General features: G+C 40.3%; 1 protein-coding gene across 2 annotated transcripts in view; it reads left to right on the top strand.

The window, feature by feature from the left end:
* The window catches only part of LOC110057404 (CCR4-NOT transcription complex subunit 1-like), a 34,895-nt gene that overhangs the window by 9,897 nt on the left and 5,030 nt on the right, over positions 1-19,968 (top strand). Inside the window, exons 14-48 of one of the 2 annotated variants that reach the window (XM_089298330.1) lie at positions 778-905; positions 2,651-2,783; positions 2,920-3,027; positions 3,524-3,640; positions 3,809-3,931; positions 4,078-4,226; positions 4,737-4,890; positions 5,320-5,788; positions 6,437-6,621; positions 7,304-7,428; positions 8,415-8,525; positions 8,683-8,818; positions 9,364-9,598; positions 10,040-10,212; positions 10,466-10,645; positions 10,736-10,852; positions 11,058-11,108; positions 11,246-11,383; positions 11,557-11,613; positions 11,695-11,782; positions 12,014-12,162; positions 12,756-12,896; positions 13,317-13,472; positions 14,157-14,297; positions 15,138-15,242; positions 15,448-15,600; positions 16,100-16,285; positions 16,572-16,720; positions 17,138-17,246; positions 17,379-17,474; positions 17,832-17,896; positions 18,219-18,396; positions 18,660-18,752; positions 18,838-18,942; positions 19,607-19,738. In XM_089298330.1, coding sequence (XP_089154456.1) covers positions 778-905; positions 2,651-2,783; positions 2,920-3,027; positions 3,524-3,640; positions 3,809-3,931; positions 4,078-4,226; positions 4,737-4,890; positions 5,320-5,788; positions 6,437-6,621; positions 7,304-7,428; positions 8,415-8,525; positions 8,683-8,818; positions 9,364-9,598; positions 10,040-10,212; positions 10,466-10,645; positions 10,736-10,852; positions 11,058-11,108; positions 11,246-11,383; positions 11,557-11,613; positions 11,695-11,782; positions 12,014-12,162; positions 12,756-12,896; positions 13,317-13,472; positions 14,157-14,297; positions 15,138-15,242; positions 15,448-15,600; positions 16,100-16,285; positions 16,572-16,720; positions 17,138-17,246; positions 17,379-17,474; positions 17,832-17,896; positions 18,219-18,396; positions 18,660-18,752; positions 18,838-18,942; positions 19,607-19,738 — 4,935 coding nt within the window. Of the gene's footprint in view, positions 1-777; positions 906-2,650; positions 2,784-2,919; positions 3,028-3,523; positions 3,641-3,808; positions 3,932-4,077; positions 4,227-4,736; positions 4,891-5,319; positions 5,789-6,436; positions 6,622-7,303; positions 7,429-8,414; positions 8,526-8,682; positions 8,819-9,363; positions 9,599-10,039; positions 10,213-10,465; positions 10,646-10,735; positions 10,853-11,057; positions 11,109-11,245; positions 11,384-11,556; positions 11,614-11,694; positions 11,783-12,010; positions 12,163-12,755; positions 12,897-13,316; positions 13,473-14,156; positions 14,298-15,137; positions 15,243-15,447; positions 15,601-16,099; positions 16,286-16,571; positions 16,721-17,137; positions 17,247-17,378; positions 17,475-17,831; positions 17,897-18,218; positions 18,397-18,659; positions 18,753-18,837; positions 18,943-19,606; positions 19,739-19,968 lie in introns of both variants that reach the window. The other variant, XM_089298329.1, reaches the window with a different exon arrangement.

Genomic DNA, 19,968 nt, shown 5'->3' with positions numbered 1-19,968 from the left:
TATTTTGGTATACATAGAAGTTTGCACTTAGAGTAGCTGTGAAACAGTTGACACATGTGCAGCGAGAATGGGGTAGGATGCAAATTCAACTTCATGTCCAGTTGCAATGCCATGTGGGGACAAACCTTGTGACAACATTTTTGAGTTTCAAGTATACATGGACAGTGCTTTATTTGTCTTGCAACATGCAGTATGTATGACTACTTAAACTTTAAGCCAATTGAAATATCGAAGGTTAGGTGCCAGTAACAGAGAGGAAGGGCAGCAATCTCCTCTGCAATAAGGAGGTCCCCATGGCAGTCCAGACACAGTCCACCAGGCACCTGTCAACACAACACTGGTGAAACTGTGTGTGGAAAAAAGTGGGAGAGAGAGAGGGGAAACCAAACAATGAAGCCAGCAAGCAAGCAGTACACGGCAAGCAAAGCACATACGGCATGCACAACCCTATAGTAACTTATAGGAACCCTATAGTAATGTAAGGTTGGCAAAAATAACTGAATTCCATCTAAGCATTGGCTCTCAGAAAGGAAATGGGTGACCACACACAGCAAAGAAACCATCCTTTTGACCTTGGTGGGATTCCAACCTATTCTCTACTGACTGAGCTATGAACCCAAGGGGTTTTTATATTGTGAATTGCACTGACTTAGAGTCCTGTCTGATTTTAAGTGGTATTGAATTTAGGTCAATACTTACCATCCATAGGACATCAGGAGTGCTGTAATTATCTTCTTTCAAAGCTAATTTGAACATCTTTCATTTTCCCCATTTCAGCTTTCCTGGATCCAACAAATCTTGTCCAGTCCAGATTTGTTCTGTTTTGCTGACTACCCTTGTCACACAGTAGTGATAGACTTGCTGAAAACAGCACCAGAAGATGATAACAGAGAAATTGCCACGTGGTAACTACTGTTCAGTAACTTATAAGCTCATAAGTCTTTTAAAGTTCCCCAGTGAGTTGTCTGTGGAGCACAAAGTCTAAGTACAAAGAAAGTAGGCTGAAAACAGTTCACTTATAACTAATTGTTTTTGCTTCAGGAAAAGCATTTTATGAAAATGAAAATACAGGAAAGAGGAATGGAAGATGTTGGAAACACCTTAGCCTGCAGAACAGACGTAATTTTTTTTGCGCATTTTAGACAAACAGAGGTGAAAGGGAGGCGAGTGCGAGTCGCGTGCGAGTGGAAGAGTGAGAAAAAATAACACCTGTACGCATACCATTGTTCAAGCTGTTCCGCCCCCAGATACATCCTAAATGACCAGCCAATCACTGCGTTACAAAAACAGTGGTAATCCTGTTGCTTTGTGGGCCAAATCTACAAACTTCCAAGGTCTTGTTTTCATCCCTAAAACGGAGAAATTACTTCTTTGGGACTTAGAATGGAAAGGAAAAACACAAATCAATGTTTAGGTGGCCTCAGACTGGAATGTCAAGGTGTACAGAGTCCTCAAACCTTTCTGGTGAAGAATTTTTCCTTCAACCACTGTGAAAGCATGACAATCGGTGCGCTTTCAAGTGAGTTTTGATAACAGATTGTGGATTTAAAGCAGCTTCCTGCACTTAAGAAAGCAAAAATAGTAATGTGCAGTATTACTTGGAAGTTGAATTCAACTTCTGGAATGATGGGTAAGGCCACAGCTGATAAAATGACTACAAAAGTTGTCGGTAAAAACTCAATCTTTCGCTTTAGTGTGAGAATTTATTTGAACATGGATTTCTGCATAATTGATTTATGGGGACCTCTACGGTTTGTTTGTTTAGTTTTTTCGCTTCATTCAAATATATTTGTTTGAGTCTTATCCAGCTATTACAGAACTCCTGAGAAAAGAACTAAGTGGGCACTAATTTAACACGGTTGAAATTTGATTCACCTTCATAAAACTGGCTTGTTTTCTTGTCTTTTTGATTGTCATTCACTGCACTGTATTATTTTCAACGCGCAGCCAAGAAATTATCTGATTTCTTGTTGTGAAGTAAAGTGTTGACAGGCCAGACATGACTCATAAGCTTGTGGCGTGAAGAGTGACCTCTAGTTATAGTGACCTCTCGTTATAGTTTTGCTCTCACGAGTATCTCTTAAAGATTTTCCTTTTTTATATGGGATAAGAGGAGGTTCTTTGAATATTTCTCTAAGCAATGGTTGGTTTTGAATTAAATGCCATTTGCTCAGCAAGATGTTTTTGAAGTTAGGCAACGTTAGGTGGTATGTTGTTACAAAAGGCAGAATTTTTGTTGTAAAGCCGACTTCCATTCAGTGAATTTGACCTCAGAGGTTATTTTTATGATGCGATTGTCATGTTGTATTTGAAAAACATTTGAGGATCACGTGATGTAATGCCAGAACAGCTTGAACAATGGTATGTGTACAGATGTTATTTTTTTTGTATTCTTCCCCTCACGTGCGACTTACGTTTCGCGCTTGCCTCCCTTTCTCCTCTGTTCGCCTAAAATACGCAAAAAAAAAATTACGCCTGTTCTACAGGCTGAAACACCTAGTACATAGTACAGTAACCCAGTACATATTTCATGCTAAAAATACAATATCTGAAATCCCCATACTTGTACATGTACTGGATGTATGAACATTTATTATCATTATTATTATTTTTTAATTTAATGTTTGTAACAGCATTATAAATCTTGCAGGAAATCTCTCAACCTCTCAGAAACCCTTTTAAGGTTAGCAGAAGCTGGTCATTATGAGACAGTGAAATCCTTGTTCAGTTTTCCTCTTAAGCACTGCCCTGATGTGCTGCTCCTTGCTTTACTGCAGATCAATGTAAGTAATAAAACAGATTTTGTAGATCACTTGTTATAAACCATCTCTTGTGATATAGCCATTTCTGCATTGATAACTTCCCTTGGATTACATCAGTCGTAAATAGACTTATTTCTGTTTTATTCTTTCTGCACAGCCTCTGTGGCATTCATTACGGAATGAGCTTGTGTCACAACTCATCCCTGTGTTCTTGGCCAACCATCCCAACTCTGGCAGTGTTTTACATTATGTGTGGCATGGACAGGTATGTAACAAGTTAAACGACTCAAGAATGTTTTTTTTTTTTTTAATTTTTTTTTTTACAAAGTAGGGTAAGGTAATGACAGCCATATGTAAAGTGTTCTCAAATGCTGAAATCTCTATCTTTGGGGGATGACTTTTTGTTCACTGTAAACAAATGTCGCTCACTATTTGTTTACACCATTAAGATTGCTGTGATGATGATGTTAAATGTTGATGTTAAAAACTGGCATTTCATTCACAAAAGTTCCTCCTCTGCTGCCCATCCATCCATCTGTTTGTCTGTCCATTCTGTCCAGCCATCTTTTCCAGAATCCTGCCTCACTCTGTCTTCTATGATACTATCAGTGTCATACTTTTTCTTAAATTCTAGGCAGACGGTGGCCAAAAATTGCCAAGATGTTACTGCTTAGCTTTCAATTTGTGTCTGTGACTCCTTCCACTAGTGATATTGAAAGCACTACTGTTGATATACAGTGTAATGTTTTTACTTTTTGTAGGGTCAGTCAGCATCAATTCGTCAACTTGTGATGCAGGCCATGGCAGAATGGTATGTGAAAGGAGACATGGACCAAGGAAGACTGTCCAGAATCTTAGATGTTGCTCAAGACCTTAAGGCAGGGATCATGACGTTTTGTGCTCACTGTAGAGTTTTATGCAAAGCTTGTTTTTAATTGTAAAGGATGTTGTTGCAGTGTTTTCTGTGTGCTTTTCCTTGAATACCAAAGTTACATGTACAATGTAAGGAGTGCGGGTTCAAACATTTTTATGTCTTATTATTCAAGGCCTTGTCCATGTTACTGAGTGGCTCACCATTTGTGTTTGTGATTGACCTTGCTGCTTTGGCCTCACGTCGGGAATATCTGAAGCTGGACAAGTGGTTAAAAGATAAACTGAAAGAACATCAGGTAAAATAGAGATCATGAGGATATCATTCTTGATATTCAAGATGATACACTAACTTATTTTCTGTTCTCTCTGTGGGAGGTAGTGTCTGAACTGATGGCTGACTGATAAATCACATGGTAATGTAATGTGTGATCTTGTTTTTCAGGAGGACTTCGCTCAAGCCTGTATCTCCTTCTTGAGGCGTCGTTGTCCCCATTTGCTGGGAGTATCCATAGAAAAAGAACTTCCAAAGAGTGTCCAGTTACCTCAGGAGACAGTTGTTACTATGCTCTCTTGTCTTCAGTCATTTCTGAGGTTAGACATTCTGAAAACACATTTTCAACACACTGCAATCAATATTTTTATTCAAAATCATTTTAAAGGATGAACACTCATAAGGGTTGTGGTGGAAAATATCAAAGTGGAAAGTCCAGCTAGGGTGATTTTTTTAATTTATAGCTTTGTGAATTTTTGCCTTTAAGAATTGACAGCTAGTGAGATTGGCATATGTATTGTTTGTCATGAAATGAAAACAGTAGGCTCAATACAAATACGTCAGCCAGAGTAAAATGAAAAATTAAAGCCTTGAATAAAAATGTGGTTCTTTCTTCGACTGTTTCAGATGCACCTAAGGTCAGTTTGTGGTCAAGTAGGGACTAGTCAGTTAGGACCACTTTCCAAATTCTCAAAACCTGCTGCTACATGTGCACATTTGTTGTAAAAGACGATCAGAATTTATTTTTTGAGTGATTTTTTTTGGCCATTGTTGGGCAATAGTAAAAGCACCAGTACAAACGGAATGGAATTTACAATTTCATTTCGCAGTCAAGCATCTCCAGAATTAGCAGAAACCATCAGTCAGATGTTGACAAACCATGGTCCCCTAGTTAAGGCTCGCCCCAGTGCTGCTGTGGTGGGAATTCCATTTAAGAGACAAGGAAGCTTGGATGCAGGTCTGCCATCAGGCCTGTCTGGCCAGGTAGGTGAAATTACACGTACAGTGTAAGCCTTCCCCTTATGCTACAATGCACCTTAATAAGTCCTGTCACTTTCTAACAAACATCAAATTTATTACACTTCATGGATGAAACCCTTGCATGTGACCATTCAAGTAGAGGCTACTGTTTTTCTTTTTCATACAGTATTGTTTATTATTCTGTGTAACAAAGGTCTAACTAACAATTTCGCAGAAAAAAGTCAAGTATGCGACCATTCATATGTGGTGCTGTTTCGTATGTTGTACAAGGATGATGCACTACTTGGGTGCTCTTTGGAATGCATTTGAGTATGTTCATCATGATAGAAGGAGGCAAACATCACCTAATAATCCTTTCAAGTCCTAAGTTAAAATGTTAGGTCACATAACTGATTTTAAGAAATTTAACTTAAGTCTTTTTTTGTTTTCCAGCTTGATCCATTGACAGGACTCAACATTCCCTCATCCTCACTGCCACCCACACCAGCCACACCTACGACCCAGCTACCCTCCTTCCCACCCCATCCTCTCACTGGCACTGTACTGGGACCATCAAACAACCTAGGAGCTGTTGGTAGCATAGGCTCAGGTCTGTCACAGGCAGTACAGAAGCCACAATCTCAGCTTGGACAGCTTCCTCTTACCACGCCAGCCACCTCAAGTTCTGGTATGCAGTCGCCAAGTTTCAGCTCCTCTCAGAACCCCTTGTTGCAACAATTTCACCAAGCAAGTGGGCTAGGACAATCACTTGGTGGATCAGCAATGGACAATGCTAGGTTATTGGCTGGTCTTGGCATTCACAAACAGCTTGGGGGCTCTTTATTGCAACAGCAACAACAACAGCAACAGCAAACAGCACTCTTGTCCCAGTCTAGGAATCAAGCTGACAAATTGCGTCAAGGTAAGACAGCACGAGACAAACACTTTCAGCTAGAGAGTATGACATGGATGAAGTAAGAAAAACAAGCCAATTGGCCCATCAGGCCGGTGCTTATCTCTGGTTTCAGTAGCATGAAGCAACTAGGAGTATTTCTACTCCCCCCTGGATGGGATGTTTGCCCATTGCGGTGTTACCCCCCAGCATTAAATTTGCCAGTTCCTAATTATACACGTGGGTGTAGAGAGGCACTATGAGAGTAAATTTTCTTGCCCAAGAACACAACACAATGTCCTTGGCCAGGGCCCAAACCCAGACTGCTCGATCTGGAGATGAGCACGCTAACCGTGAGGCCTATGGCACCTCCACACATGGCAAGTATCATCAGTTTATTCTAGCACCAGACAGTGTTGACTGATGTCCAGTTTGGTTTTGATATGTCACTTTACCAACTCTGCCACAGGAAGCTAGAGTTGCTCTCAGCTGTTCCTCAAGCAACTCTGCTGGGTCTTTCTTGCTCTCCAAACTTCCTGCATGCATCATATTTCAGTCATGCATACTGAGAGCATGAATCGTTCATTGTTAACTGATTAAGATTAAGTTAACTTCAGCTTGAAGTGTTGTAGTTTTATACTTCACACTACGTATACTTTTGTTAACTCCTGTTATCAGCTTCCACAGCAGATGTATCTCAAGTGTGGCCAGGTATGGACCAGTCATTTACAAAAGAGGTGGAAGATGAGGCAAACTCGTACTTCCAGAGGATTTACAATCACCCACCAAATCCCACTATCAGTATTGATGAGGTGCTGGAGATGCTGAAGAAATTCAAAGATTCACCTGTAAAAAAGGAGAGGGTAAGTAACAGTAGCATACAGCTGAAGAAAAAAATATTTTTTTGTTTTACACCAAGACAAGGGATTATACATGTACATTGCACAAGATTTCTTTTCAAATGCTAAGAACACTTCAACTTTTTACCAACTAATGATCTTTGCCTCTGCTTGCCCCCCTCCCCTCCCCTTCCTCTCCCTTTTCTTCCCATGCCTAACATACTTTTATGAGAGGATGAGTGGGAGGTGGGGGGGGGGGGGGGGGGATTGATAGGTGATAGTTTTTAATGCGTTTCAAGGACTTTTTTTGACTAACATTATACATGTCGGTTTGTCTGCAATTGAATCATCAAAATTAGTGTGACTGAAATCTAAAGTTACCGAAATATAATTGACAGATCTTTTTTTGAAGAAAAAGAAACTGAACATGCAAGCAGATTCCATTTGCGCAAAACTCTTTACCTGAATGTTTTCATGTCCTGTTTGCTAATTTATTTTCTCCCATATTAAATACTATAAATATGCGTTGCCGTTATTTTTAATTTATTCATCCGACGATGATGACCTGAAGTCTTCAAAACGTCATGTAACTTTACTGACGTTAATTTTCTTGCTTAAATGTTTTTCGAAATCGTTTTTTATTAGATAATTTTCTACCTTATTTATTCCATACATCCACCATTTTCAATGCAACTTGTTTTTTCAGGACATATTTCTGTGCATGCTTCGTAACTTGTTCGAAGAGTACAGATTCTTTCCTCAGTATCCAGACAAAGAGCTTCATACAACTGCTTGCCTATTTGGTGGTATCATTGAACAGGGACTTGTTACGTAAGTGAAACATGACCACTTATACTGTAAGTCGAACTTAGTTGCAAACTTAAGGCTTTTTTGCTTGTATGAGGGATTGAAACTATGTCTGTAATATGGAGAATTTTACCTTGTAAAGAAGTGGGATGGAAACTTAGTTCCATTTATTATCAAGTACAGTGCATGGAATTTCACTAGACCAAGCCAAGTACATTTGTGACAACGAAGGAAATGGTATTGATAGTAATAATGACAGAGATTTACAACTTGTGCTGGTTCTAACATTCAGGAATCTAAAGTACTTTTGCCAATGCCTGGTTCACCGGGTTGGTAAAAGTGCGTTTTCTTCCTTTATGTCAATAAACGTAACAGTAGCAGTAGTAGGAGAAGTAGTACATGTTGTAGACTGTAGTAGCAGTAGCAGCAGCAGTAGCAGCAGCAGTAGCAGTAGCAGTAGCAGTAGCAGCAGCAGGAGCAGCGGCAGCGGTAGTGGCAGCGGCAGCGGTAGCGGTAGCGGCAACAGTAGCAACAGCAGTAGCAGTAGAAGTAGCAGTAACAGTAGCAGCAGCAGTAGCAGCAGCAGTAGCAGTAGCAGTAGCAGTAGCAGCAGCAGCAGCAGCGGCAGCGGTAGTGGCAGCGGCAGCGGTAGCGGTAGCGGCAACAGTAGCAACAGCAGTAGCAGTAGAAGTAGCAGTAACAGTAGCAGCAGCAGTAGCAGCAGCAGTAGCAGTAGCAGTAGCAGTAGCAGCAGCAGCAGCAGCGGCAGCGGTAGTGGCAGCGGCAGCGGTAGCGGTAGCGGCAACAGTAGCAACAGCAGTAGCAGTAGCAGTAGCAGTAACAGTAGCAGTCGAGTAGCAACAACAATGGCAGTAGAGAATTTCTCGATCACCAAACTCTTAAAAGTAGATCCTTGTTTATTTCTGTCAAGAAATAAAAAACTGTAAACATGCATTTTTAAAACATTTTTTTCATACTGGTTCCGCAAACGTTTATTAACATCTTTTTAGATACATGGCTCTTGGAATTGCCCTGCGGTACGTTTTAGAAGCTTTGAGAAAACCCTTTGGCTCCAAGATGTACATGTTTGGAATAGCTGCACTGGATAGATTCAAGACAAGGTAGGTGTCCTTAGTTTGCATAGGTTGAATTAACAGAGTTTTTCTCCAAGTGTAACTACAATTTTGAGTATGCTAGCTTGTTATTGAGTCAGAGGGTATAGTATTTTCTCCTCTGATCTTTTCATTGCTGATGTGATGGTGGCTGTTTTCTTCACAGGCTCAAAGATTATCCACACTACTGTCAGCATCTTGCTTCAATCCCTCATTTCATGGAGTTTCCACCATCCTTGATAGAGTACATTGAATATGGTCAACAATCCAGGGAACCAATTCTAGGTGGCAGAAATATTCAGGTAAGTAACAGCAAGAAAGGAAATATTTCCTTGGGTCGTACAGTACAGCTGCGCCAACCACTTTGCTCTAACAACGGGTAATCCTGAAGGAGTTTCATTAAGGACCAGGCACTGGGCAAATTAACCAGCTGTGGGGATGATTTTGCCTGCGTGGTTTGACCATCGAGTGGAAAGTTTTTCATATAAAGAAGTTCAGTTCAAAACGTTTTGCCCGCCTGTGAAAATCAGTTGCCCTGCTGCTGAAAACGTTAATGAAACCCTGGGGGTAATGCTGGAAACTTTAATTTACCTTTTGAGAAATAGCTAAGTATAAAAGTAATAAGGTGCTCTTTGACTAAGGACTGGGATCTAAGTATGTGATACAAGGGGAGTTGTAATACTCTGAGTTGCTTCATACGACAGAAAATCGTGTTTAGCATATAAAAGTCCACCAGACCAAGTCAACAAACGCTCTTTTCATCAACAGCAGTAAGGGTATATTTATAATTAATTATCCAACAAATGAAAATGGATTAGAAGCTACGGTATTTTCTCATTTTATGCAGGACCCTCTGACATCACGATTGCTGAACCGCGCTACGCCAACTCTGACAAGTGTATCAGGTACCTCAACCTTCACCAGCACGGCAGTGAGCAGACCTGTCCCACTTGGGCCTTCTATTCCATCCATTCCATTGGGTCCAAGCTCCGTGCCTGCCTTGGGTTCATCATTACCTCTGGTTCCTACTGTCACCTCCAACAGTACTGCAGTGTCGACTGCCAAAACCACCACGACAACAGGTAGGAGTTCTTGGAAGCTTCTCACTTAAATTTTGAACTCCAGACATTGGGTGTCGATGAGACAAAGGAACTGTTTGTTTTCAGCTACATCTGTGGACCATAACATGAGTTCTTTGTAAATTTTTTCCTTTAACCTCATCGCCAACTGACGAGCGTTGGGAACTGTGAACTGGGATCCTAAGCAGTTCAGCTACAATCCTTCCAACGTTATGTCCAACCTAAAAGCCCAGGGTTTGTTATCAGAATTCCATGGTTAAAAATTACAATATTTAGAGGGGAAGCCACATCAGTCCTGGCTGGTTTTCACGTAGGTCCTCCATCCAGGTTGAACTGGAATTTAATTTTGAATGATGTGACAATGGTAATTCGTTTCATGTTTCTATGAAGTACGTTATTTCTGGGATGTACCAAGGCAATGTCTTTTTCATCATTCCTTCACAGATGTAGGAGCATCGCCTGTGAGAGGCAAGGAACCATCCATCGCTACTGCCAACAATATTGACACATTGTTAGGTGCGACGGAATCCAGTGAGATAGTTCAACCACCAGAAGCTGTTCAAGATAAAATACACTTCATCTTCAACAACATTTCTTCAACGAATCTACAGCAAAAGGTAAGATAAAAAGAAATTGTTTTAGAGTTAGTCTGTCACGTTTTATTGCAAGCGTGTTGAAGGCCTTGAGTAGCTTATCGAAAGCTTTTATGTGCTGAACAAAGGCGAGGTAGGTATTGCAAGCCAGAGCAATATAAATTCTTAACAAGAAAATACCAGAATAAAGTGCCTATAAACTGACACGTACACCAAATTCTGGGCTAAAAATATTGCCTGTACCAATGTTGAATTTTGTTCTTCATTTTCACCAAAGGCTGAAGAATTAAAAAGTCACATCCAAAATGAGCACATCATGTGGGTGACACAGTATCTTGTCATGAAGAGGGCCAGTATTGAACCTAACTTTCACCAGCTATACCTAGAGTTCATGGAATCACTAGAGCTGACAAACTTTGCAAGAGAAGTGATGAAGGAAACCTACAGAAATATCAAGGTTTGTAGATGTGAATATTTGAGTAAATAGTAAATATATCAGTACCGGTAGTGTGTCATAATTCTTATGTTTCTTCTGGTGACGTCTCAGGTGTTATTGCAATCTGACAAAGTTCCAGCGAACTTCTCTGATCGCTCATTGTTGAAGAATCTTGGTCACTGGCTGGGATTGCAGACATTGGCAAGGAACAAGCCGATCCTTATGAAGGTAAGAAATGATGTCTGTTTTGATGATTATGGAAGGTTATACATGCTCTCTTGAAAGCAAACTGTAGTTTTTGATGTTTATTCTAGGACTTTATAAGAAACTTTACGGGTAATTGCAGGTAATTCTACTGGCAAGCATAGCATTGTAGCACAAGTTATGTTGAGCTTTGCGTATGGTCTTGAAAGGTCATTTATCTTTCCTGTAGGATCTTGATTTGAAGTCACTTATTATTGAAGCTTACTTCAAAGGGCAGCAGGTTTGTCATCAACCTTTTTAGTGCCATAACTGCTTTTAACACTGAACAAGGATCTTGGCAGCGTTTGATTAATTTTCTTAAATGTGAATATCTCTCTCTTATATTTACGAGACCTTTGTATGTCACTCCCTTTGTAGGAGATGCTGTATGTTGTTCCATTTGTTGCTAAAGTAATAGAATCATCAGCTAAGAGTAAAGTGTTCAAGCCACCCAACCCTTGGGTCATGGCTATCATGGCTGTGTTAGTTGAGCTGCATCAAGTGCCTGACCTGAAGGTAAGTTGACATTTTTAGCCTACTCACTTGTGTTTTGCTATTCTACCTCTCGTTATCCCTACAATAAAATGTTGAGTTATTTGTTTCCGTCTCAGTTTGGTTTGGTCAGGGTTTTATTTCCTATCAACATAACTATTAATCTCGATTTCTTTCGTTGACATTGTTTCTTGCAGTTGAATCTCAAATTTGAAGTTGAAGTCCTGTGCAATACACTGTCACTTGAGATGAAGGTAAAAGCTAATCCAATCTAACTTCTCTTGTTTGCAATTTGTTAGTAGAGATGTTTCAACATTTTCGTTTTTTTTTTCCAGGAAATCAAAGCATCTGAACTGTTGAAGGATCCAGAAAAACTGAAGCACATTCCTCACCAGTTATCTTCCCCAGAGAAAGACAAGCAACGTAAGTTTCCATTCTGTTATTTGGCACACTGCCACTTGCAGAATATCAAGGGATCATTCATAATTGTTTTTTTTTTTGCTTTTGCCGTGATTTGCAAGTGCTTACATTTCGTTTTGTGTGTTAGTTAGTGAGTACAATTTAGTTGAAACCTTGAGCGAGAAGCTAATTATAATTAAATATGGTATGAACTGACATGCTAAGAAGTTCTTTATGTTTGTTTCCCTATAGCAGCTGTCAGCAGCAGCTCCACCCCTACCCCCACAGCATCCTCCCAACAAGGACAGCCTCCCGTGGCACCTCCACCCCCTCAGTATTCGTATCAAGAAATCAATGTAGCTTCTCTAGCTGGATTGGCACCTCACATTCAAGTCAATTCACAGGTATGTCTACTGGGCTATAAAACAGTGAGAGAAGAAACAAGTACGTTAGCGATCCTGCACTTTTCCTGCTGTGATTGTTGAACGAAAAAAAAAAAATCAGATGTAACAGAAAAATGGCAACGTATTTTGCCCTACCCCAGTCTTTATGCAGCCGCTTATCTCTTGTAATTTTTCGTCACTTGGTAGATCTTGGTTATCATACAGCAATTCCTGTGAAGAACCTCACAACATTGTTTCACACTCCGCCGTTCAAATATATGAACTTTCATATATTCACTAGTATCTTCACCATCTACGGGTATATTACTAACTTACAATGTAACAGGCTCCCAGTTGGCTTAATAACTCAGTTGGTAGAGCACTGCACCGGTATCGCAGAGGTCATGGGTTCAAATCGCGTTCAAGCCCGAATTTTTTTCAGGCTTTAATTTCACAACTTCTTAAGCTGTACACGTATATAATTGCGCTGATCAATCATGTCTTCATATGGTTTCGCACTATCACTCTATCACTATAGTGTTTACTATGACGACGATTTTTTCAAGTACACAAATAGGTAGGTGCGAACATTATTTTTATATCTTTTTCTGCAGATCCCACTGTTTCAACAACATCCTCATCTGAAGCAGTTTGTGCGTCCAGCTATTGAGAGAGCTGTACAAGAACTTGTTCATCCTGTAGTTGAGAGATCCATTAAGATTTGCCTTACCACAGCAGAGATGATTGTGAAAAAGGTGAGATTTTGACAACAAGAGTCTAAAACGCTTCTGCGTGACTAGCTAAGTATAGCGACCAGCGGACGAATCTTTTTTTTTTTTTACACCAAGGGGAATTTAAGTAATTTCAAGTCATGATGGTTCGTAATTACTGCAGAGAGTATGGGAAATTTTTTACATCAGATGGCTAAGCGTTTTACAGATCTTTATATACTCCAACGTCTCCAGCGGATACTTTTTGAATCTCGGGACGTACTTGTCAGGGCAGTATGAGAAATGGAGTTTTTACGCACAACGAGAAGTATAAATGACAATGTGAACAGTGTACTACAGCTAACCGTTTTCAGAACAAATTGAAGCAAATCTATCATTAGATTACTCTTTTCTTTTAGTATAATCAAGTTCAAAGACGTATCGTTTTGGTTTTTCTTTTTGTAGGACTTTGCCCTGGATCCTGAAGAGTCCCGTATGAGAGCAGCTGCTCATCACATGGTACGCTTCATGACAGCTGGCATGGCGCTGATCACGTGCAGAGAACCGCTTCTAATCAGCATCAACAACAATCTAAGATCGAACTTCCTGGCCGCTCTCAGGGTGAGGAGAAAATAAATAACTATTTTTTTTAATTAAATTTCTGCTGACAGTAAGCCTTGAACTCTGACCTGCATGCAGCCGTCTAATATTTGCCTCGTTTCACATATGCACCTACCTCCCTTGCCTTTGAAATGATGCAACGCAAGGCAACTCCTGAACAGGATGAAGGTTTAAATAAACGATGAAACAGTACATTTTTACACCATACTAGACAACGTCACGGAGTTTTAGCCCGAACTGAAGCTATGTTTACATTACGAATTTTTAAAAAAAAAACAAAAAACAAAAAACAATGAGAAGTGGCAAGGTTTCGTGGTCTAAAATGTGACCACAGGTCTTCATTGCGTTATTTACCTTCCCTGGACTCGATTAAGGTGTTGATTTTTACAACAGGGCTGGGTCGTTCAAAGTTCGATTATCCTAACCCAGAATTAGCGATTACATTGATTTCATTTTTGTAACTCCTCGATGAGGTTTTCTGTTTATGTTGTTTGTCCTTCACTTTCGAGTTTGGATAATCTCAAATTACACGAGACAAAGCGCGAAAAACATTTTTATAGCAGAAAAATTCATACTTCGGTTAACTTTTAATCCTATATTGACCGGCTTTCGAAAAACCCGGCCAGGTGTTAAAAGAGGCTTTCTATGGCTTGCTAATCGGTGGTTCTCAACGTTTTTCTCCAGGGTGCAAACCCGCAGCAGAAGGATATGATTGAACAAGCTGCATCAGTTATCAGTGAGGATAACACAGAACTGGCTTGCGCGTTCATTCAGAAAACAGCTGTGGAAAAGGCGCTACCTGAGATGGACAAACGTCTGACTACAGTAAGATGGTCGTAGATTTATAGGAGCAGTTGCGCTTCAAAGTCTGTAACATAGTAAATGGTTTGAACCCATGAGTATCAGTAGTTCATATATTGTGATCGTCTAGGTGAGGATAGTTCTGAAAAGAACTGTAGTTGGTGACATCAGATCTACCCTCACCTTGACGATCACACTGTACGAACTTAAATCTCTGTGTGACGGGTTATTGTGTGTGCTTTGTAACGGGTATTATCAGTTTTGTCTTTCATTGCATTTTCCGCTTCAAAGATACATGAAAATATTTGCTTCTCCAAACCTTAAGTTTGATAAGGAAGACCCTAGAGCTATGGATAATTTAATTCCTAAAAGATGGTATTTATTGGTGGACTTTGCAACTAAATTGTAATCTCTGAGACGCTCCTTTCTCAGGGAAAATTATGAGAAGAAAACTAATGGAATTTTTTAACTCTTTTTATTCGTAGTATGTTTGAAATTGTAAGTCCAGTTTATCATTTGTAACCATTTTTAATAGTAACTTAATTAAGTATTTTATTGTAAATAATATCGTATTTTAGCATTTTATTGTAAATAATATATTTTTAGCATTCTAATTATTTTAAGCTGAGGGCCCCAAGTTTATCAGTAACTTAAGTTACTGTCACGGGTCACCCTCATTAAATAAAGTCTTTCACTTCACTTCACTTCACAGATGGAAGAACGACTTAAATTTTTATTTATACAGTAGTTTCACCGCAAAAATGTTTTAGTATCTAAGATGGCAGTGGTAGTCAAGAATAAGGATCTTTATTACTAAGTTCAGTACTAAAGTTTGTAACTAAATATCGCTGATGGCGTCTTTAGGAGTTTGATGTTCGTCGCCATGCCCGCAGTGAAGGACGGCGGTACTGTGATCCAGTGGTGTTAACATACCAAGCAGAGCGCATGCCTGAACAGATCCGGTTGAAGGTGAGTTCTCTTATCTCTCGCGCTTCAGATTGGGCGAAACTTTGTGATCACAAAGCCTAATCAACAAGCACATTTTAGCAGACCATAGTAAAGCTCAACGTGTCTTTGGAAAGTATAAATTATGAACGCGTAGTTGCATTTTTTTTTTACTCGAGAACATTTTGGATCGAGCGTCTTTTAAACTGTTGATACTCATCCATGACAGGTTGGTGGTGTGAATGCCAGCCAGACAGCTGTGTATGAGGAATTTGCTCGCAGTATTCCTGGCTTCCAGCCACCAGCTACAGGGGAGGCTATCACCACCCCACCCCTGCCAAAACCAGTCCAGTATGAACATGGAATACTGGGCAATGCTGAGGTGAGTTGACTGCCTTCTGATATTATATTTACTTATGTTCTGTGTAAAGTAACGTTACTCCTGAGTTGCCTCAGGACGTGATACACCTTTTACTTTGTTATTCAAATAAGACAATTTAAAAAGTGCCAAGAAACCACGAAAAAATCGTTAGCCAAATGTAGGTATATCGAAGACAAGTATTTTATGAAATGAAACATCTTTTTCAAAGAAAAAAAAAACTACAGAACAGATGGTCATAATTTATGTTAGGGATCGTACATTTGCATAGCCAGTAAGAGACCGGATTTTGGTTGGGTATCAGGGAACCTGCTTTCTGATACTAGTGCTGTGTTTCAGAAATAACCTGTATGTAAATCTAGTCAATAAGTGTTGTGTATACACTGTTTATAAAGAGATATCCAAGCCTGTTCAGCATTAACGTCGTTAACTTGTTCCCTAAAAGACAAAGAGCCTTACTATCTATTGAAGGCCCACATTTGATTGTTATCTTTGAATACAGGCCTTCATGCCTGAGGAAGTGGTACAGATTCTCAGCAAGTGCGCAGCAGAAATTGAACAGCATCTTCACGCTATCATCGCACCTCCTACCAACCAACATGTCGTCACAATACACAGTCTGCTGGACGCTGTAGTGCAGGCGCGCATATCAAGAGACAACATGGCTGCCTTGAGACTATTACACAAGGTCAGTGGAAGAGTCGTTCGTTTAAAGCTGAGTCGGTTATTACGTTGTTGGTGTTCGTTCGTTTAGTTGTTCAGTAGTCTGACACTATTGCCATTATCATTCACCATAACTATGCTTTTGAATCGTTTGTTATTTTGTGTAAAACCTAGTAAAAACAACACGACTTTCTTGCCGTTTTCCAGTTGCTATTTATCTGTTACAGTCAGTTGTGGAGAACTTTCAAAGCGTAAAATGAGGTTTAATTTCCTTGTATTTGAATTTGATCTATTTGATGTTTCTGTCCTAGGCTGTTGAAGGTCTCCTTGAAGGGGTTGGCCCACTGGCTAGTGATGCTGAGCTGTCGTTGAGATATCGTGATTGTCACCTGATAGTACTGAGAGGACTACAGGACCCGAGGGGATACGGACCCATGTGGACCGCCAGACACGTGACCAAGTTAGTAACAAGACATGAGAATGTGAAATTAAAGCGCTGTTGTTCATTTCGCAAACCAAGACCTCCACCTAGAACATGATAAACCAAAGTACAAATAAAAAGGCAAAACATGTGATAAAACAATACAAGTGACCGGCAGAAGCACGCGGAAAAAAATGGATGTCTGATGAGGAGGAAAACACATTATCGATGTCAAGCGCGGCAAAACACGTAATTGATGCTAAGGGCGGGAAATACGTAACCGATACCAAGTGCGGAAAAACACGTGACTGATGATTAGAACAGGAAAACATAAACGGATGCTTAGCGGGGGAAAACGGGGGATCGGGGTCGGGGGTCATTTAACTCGCTGAATGCTGAAGTTTAATTTTCACTATATTTCCTGTGATATATCAATAAATATCTTCTGTTTTCTAGGTTCGTGTGTGATTGTCCACCCGAGCTGAAGTTTAACGTGGACGCCATTGACATTATGATTCGCAGTCATTTGCTCAACATGAGAGAATTTGATCTTCACCTCGTACAGGTATGAAACTTTGTGCCTTTTATCTCTAAACCTGGTCCCATTGGCGTTTACCACTGTAGAGACACAGAGATTCGTCAGTGTTCCCTGTTAAATACTTTTTGTCATTGTGTGCTTTTTTTGTGTCGTTTTCAGTGTATAGACAACGGGCACAATCTGCAGGCGCTTCACTTTGCCATCCAGCTTGCTAAATACGTGACTGACGAAAAACACAGTCCACATGTCACAGAGGTAAGCGGCTCGATGCATAAGTTCTCCTCACTGAGTACCTATGTTTCTCATTAAATGCTACTTCTGAGAATTTGCTATTACATGAGGACAACATCCACTGGTTGATGAATTTCTTTATTCTCCTCACTTTTCTACTTGGCAATGTATCGATATTGTCAAGGCAAAATTATATATCAAACTTCTGAAACGAAAATCATTGGCTGCTTATCGCGTAGACCATTGGTGTACTTAACTTCCTTTCCCGCTTCGAGAAACAAGGGAGTTCGTTTTTTTTCTGCTCATGTGGATTTCGATTTTGTTCAATTAAAGTGGATCAAGTGTGTTTTTATGTGCTTTTTTTACTCCTTTTATTTGTAGAATGATCTTTATCACACCATTGAAGCTCTGACGAGAATAGCTCACAGCAGGCAGAATTCTGAAGGGTACGTCCAGCATGCTCCAGGATTTGTACTGTCTGCTTGTTGCTGAATATTAGAATAAAATACGGTCTCGTCTGAATACACAGTTGTGGGGTAGTGACATTGTTAGGTTAATTTCTAGAATTCTGTGGATGAGTTTTAATCCATCATTTTTAACACTATTTGCCTGCAAATAAAAACAAACTGAAGTGTGTGTACTCTGGCAGTTTGAAGTGAGACGTGTTCCTTAAATTGCTCACTGATTCGTCATACAACTCTCTGTTTCCTGACACTATCCTTGTTAAATAAGTATTCCAATAATGTTTTATTTTATCGCAATCTTTAGTTTGTCGTCGTTATTGGAAGCCACACACAATGGTCCTGTGTCGCAGTCTGTTGGTGCACACCATGAAATGGGTGACAACAAGGCGCCTGGAGGGCCCACATCTCTGACGTCAGGGGTGTCCTCAGGCGTCAGCAGCACCTTCCATGGTTACGAGGATCCACCTGGTTTGCACGAGAAGGTACCTTGGACAGTTATTGTTCCGATTGTCATGAATGAATGATAATGATTGATGCTTGGAGCTGAGGTTGAGAAAGATAATGTTAAAATAAAGGGAACTAATTGTTAGAGCATTTTAAATCTATTTTTCTTCGACTCGCAGAAACAAATCCCTCAGAGTTCTCGGGGAGTTGGTATCTGTTGGATAACCTGTGACTACTATTTCCTTGTTGGTGCTTTCGTTAATCGATCGTTGACTAATTATTTTATTGATTTATTTTGTAGGTTGAGTACTTGTTGAGAGAATGGGTTCGGCTGTGCCACCAGCCTGGAGCCGGAAAAGAAAGCGAAAAGGCCTTCTCAACCTTCGTTGCTCTGGTGAGAATCCCTCTATATTGTGTGCGTGTGTCGGACCTCTGCATTTGATGCAATGTTCTAATGTGTTCTTTTGTGTTCATTTCAGCTTCACCAGCAGGGAATTCTTCGAACGGATGATCTGATCACGAGGTTTTTCCGCATCAGCACGGAGTTGTGTGTGGAGGTTTCATACAGAGCTTTGGGAGATCACGTAAGTTAATAGATTAAATACGCGGGAACATGACTGTCGGCTTTCAGTTTCAACTCGCTATATGTGGTTTTCATTGTCAGTCCCAGCGTTTGTATCCTCCTGATTCCTGACACTTTGGCGTGTCCCGTTAATTTTGGTGCTACTTGGAAGTTCCACTCAATAACTTTTATATAAATGGGCACACACTTCGACTTCATGAATAGACTTCTAAGTAAGAGCTTCTTTGTACAAATTTGAGCATAAGAAACATTAAGCCCGGGTTGTCCAAAGGGTCTATAATGCTATTCACCGAGTAAATCACTATCCAGTGGATAGCGTAGTTTGTTTTGTCAACTCTTAGCCACTGGATAGTGTTATCCACCCTGTGAACAACCGCGCCCAGCCAACGGCGCAGGAACGTGTCGGTCAGTAGCTTTCATTGAATAGCTCAACACCAGGTTCTGTCCACAGACTTGAAAGCTAGACCCACTGTAGTGGATTTGGCCTTTTGAATCTGGTGGTGCCTTCGTAACCCATCCTTGTTGTCCTCTTTCCTTCAAGATATTTGCCTCTCGCAGAGTAGTCGGGGTGGGCGGAGAAACCTGGCCCTTTGGTATCAACTATGAGTAATATTATCGCGATTTCTACTGATTGGCACTTGTTTTCCTGTGTTTTGGTTCCTCAGCCCAACAGTCCAACCATGGCACGTGCTAAGTGTTATAACACCCTGGATGCGTATTGTCGGTTAATAGCTCTTCTGGTGCGTCACTCAGGAGATGCCTCTAATAACGTGACAAAGATTAATCTCCTCAGTAGGGTGAGTATAATTACTGTCTAGCCTGCTGGTACACACAGATACGCAGATGGTTCAGGGCGTTGAGCAAAACACTTCAGGGCGCTGTCACGAAATCGTTTTATTTTCGTAAGTGTGATGTCCATACCCATATTGTTATTCTAAGGTTTTTCAATATTATCCTTTTGTCTTTGTCGTTCGTTATAACATTGTTACGTAGTTTCACTTGACTCGACTTTCAGCTGATTTATCGT

The sequence above is a fragment of the Orbicella faveolata genome, unplaced genomic scaffold (genome assembly GCF_042242905.1).
Source record: "Orbicella faveolata isolate gen_17 unplaced genomic scaffold, um_ofav_v1 contig_3, whole genome shotgun sequence".
NCBI lineage: Eukaryota > Metazoa > Cnidaria > Anthozoa > Scleractinia > Merulinidae > Orbicella > Orbicella faveolata.
The sequence above is the reverse complement of the archived record's forward strand: the minus strand, read 5'-3'. Positions and strand labels throughout refer to the sequence as shown.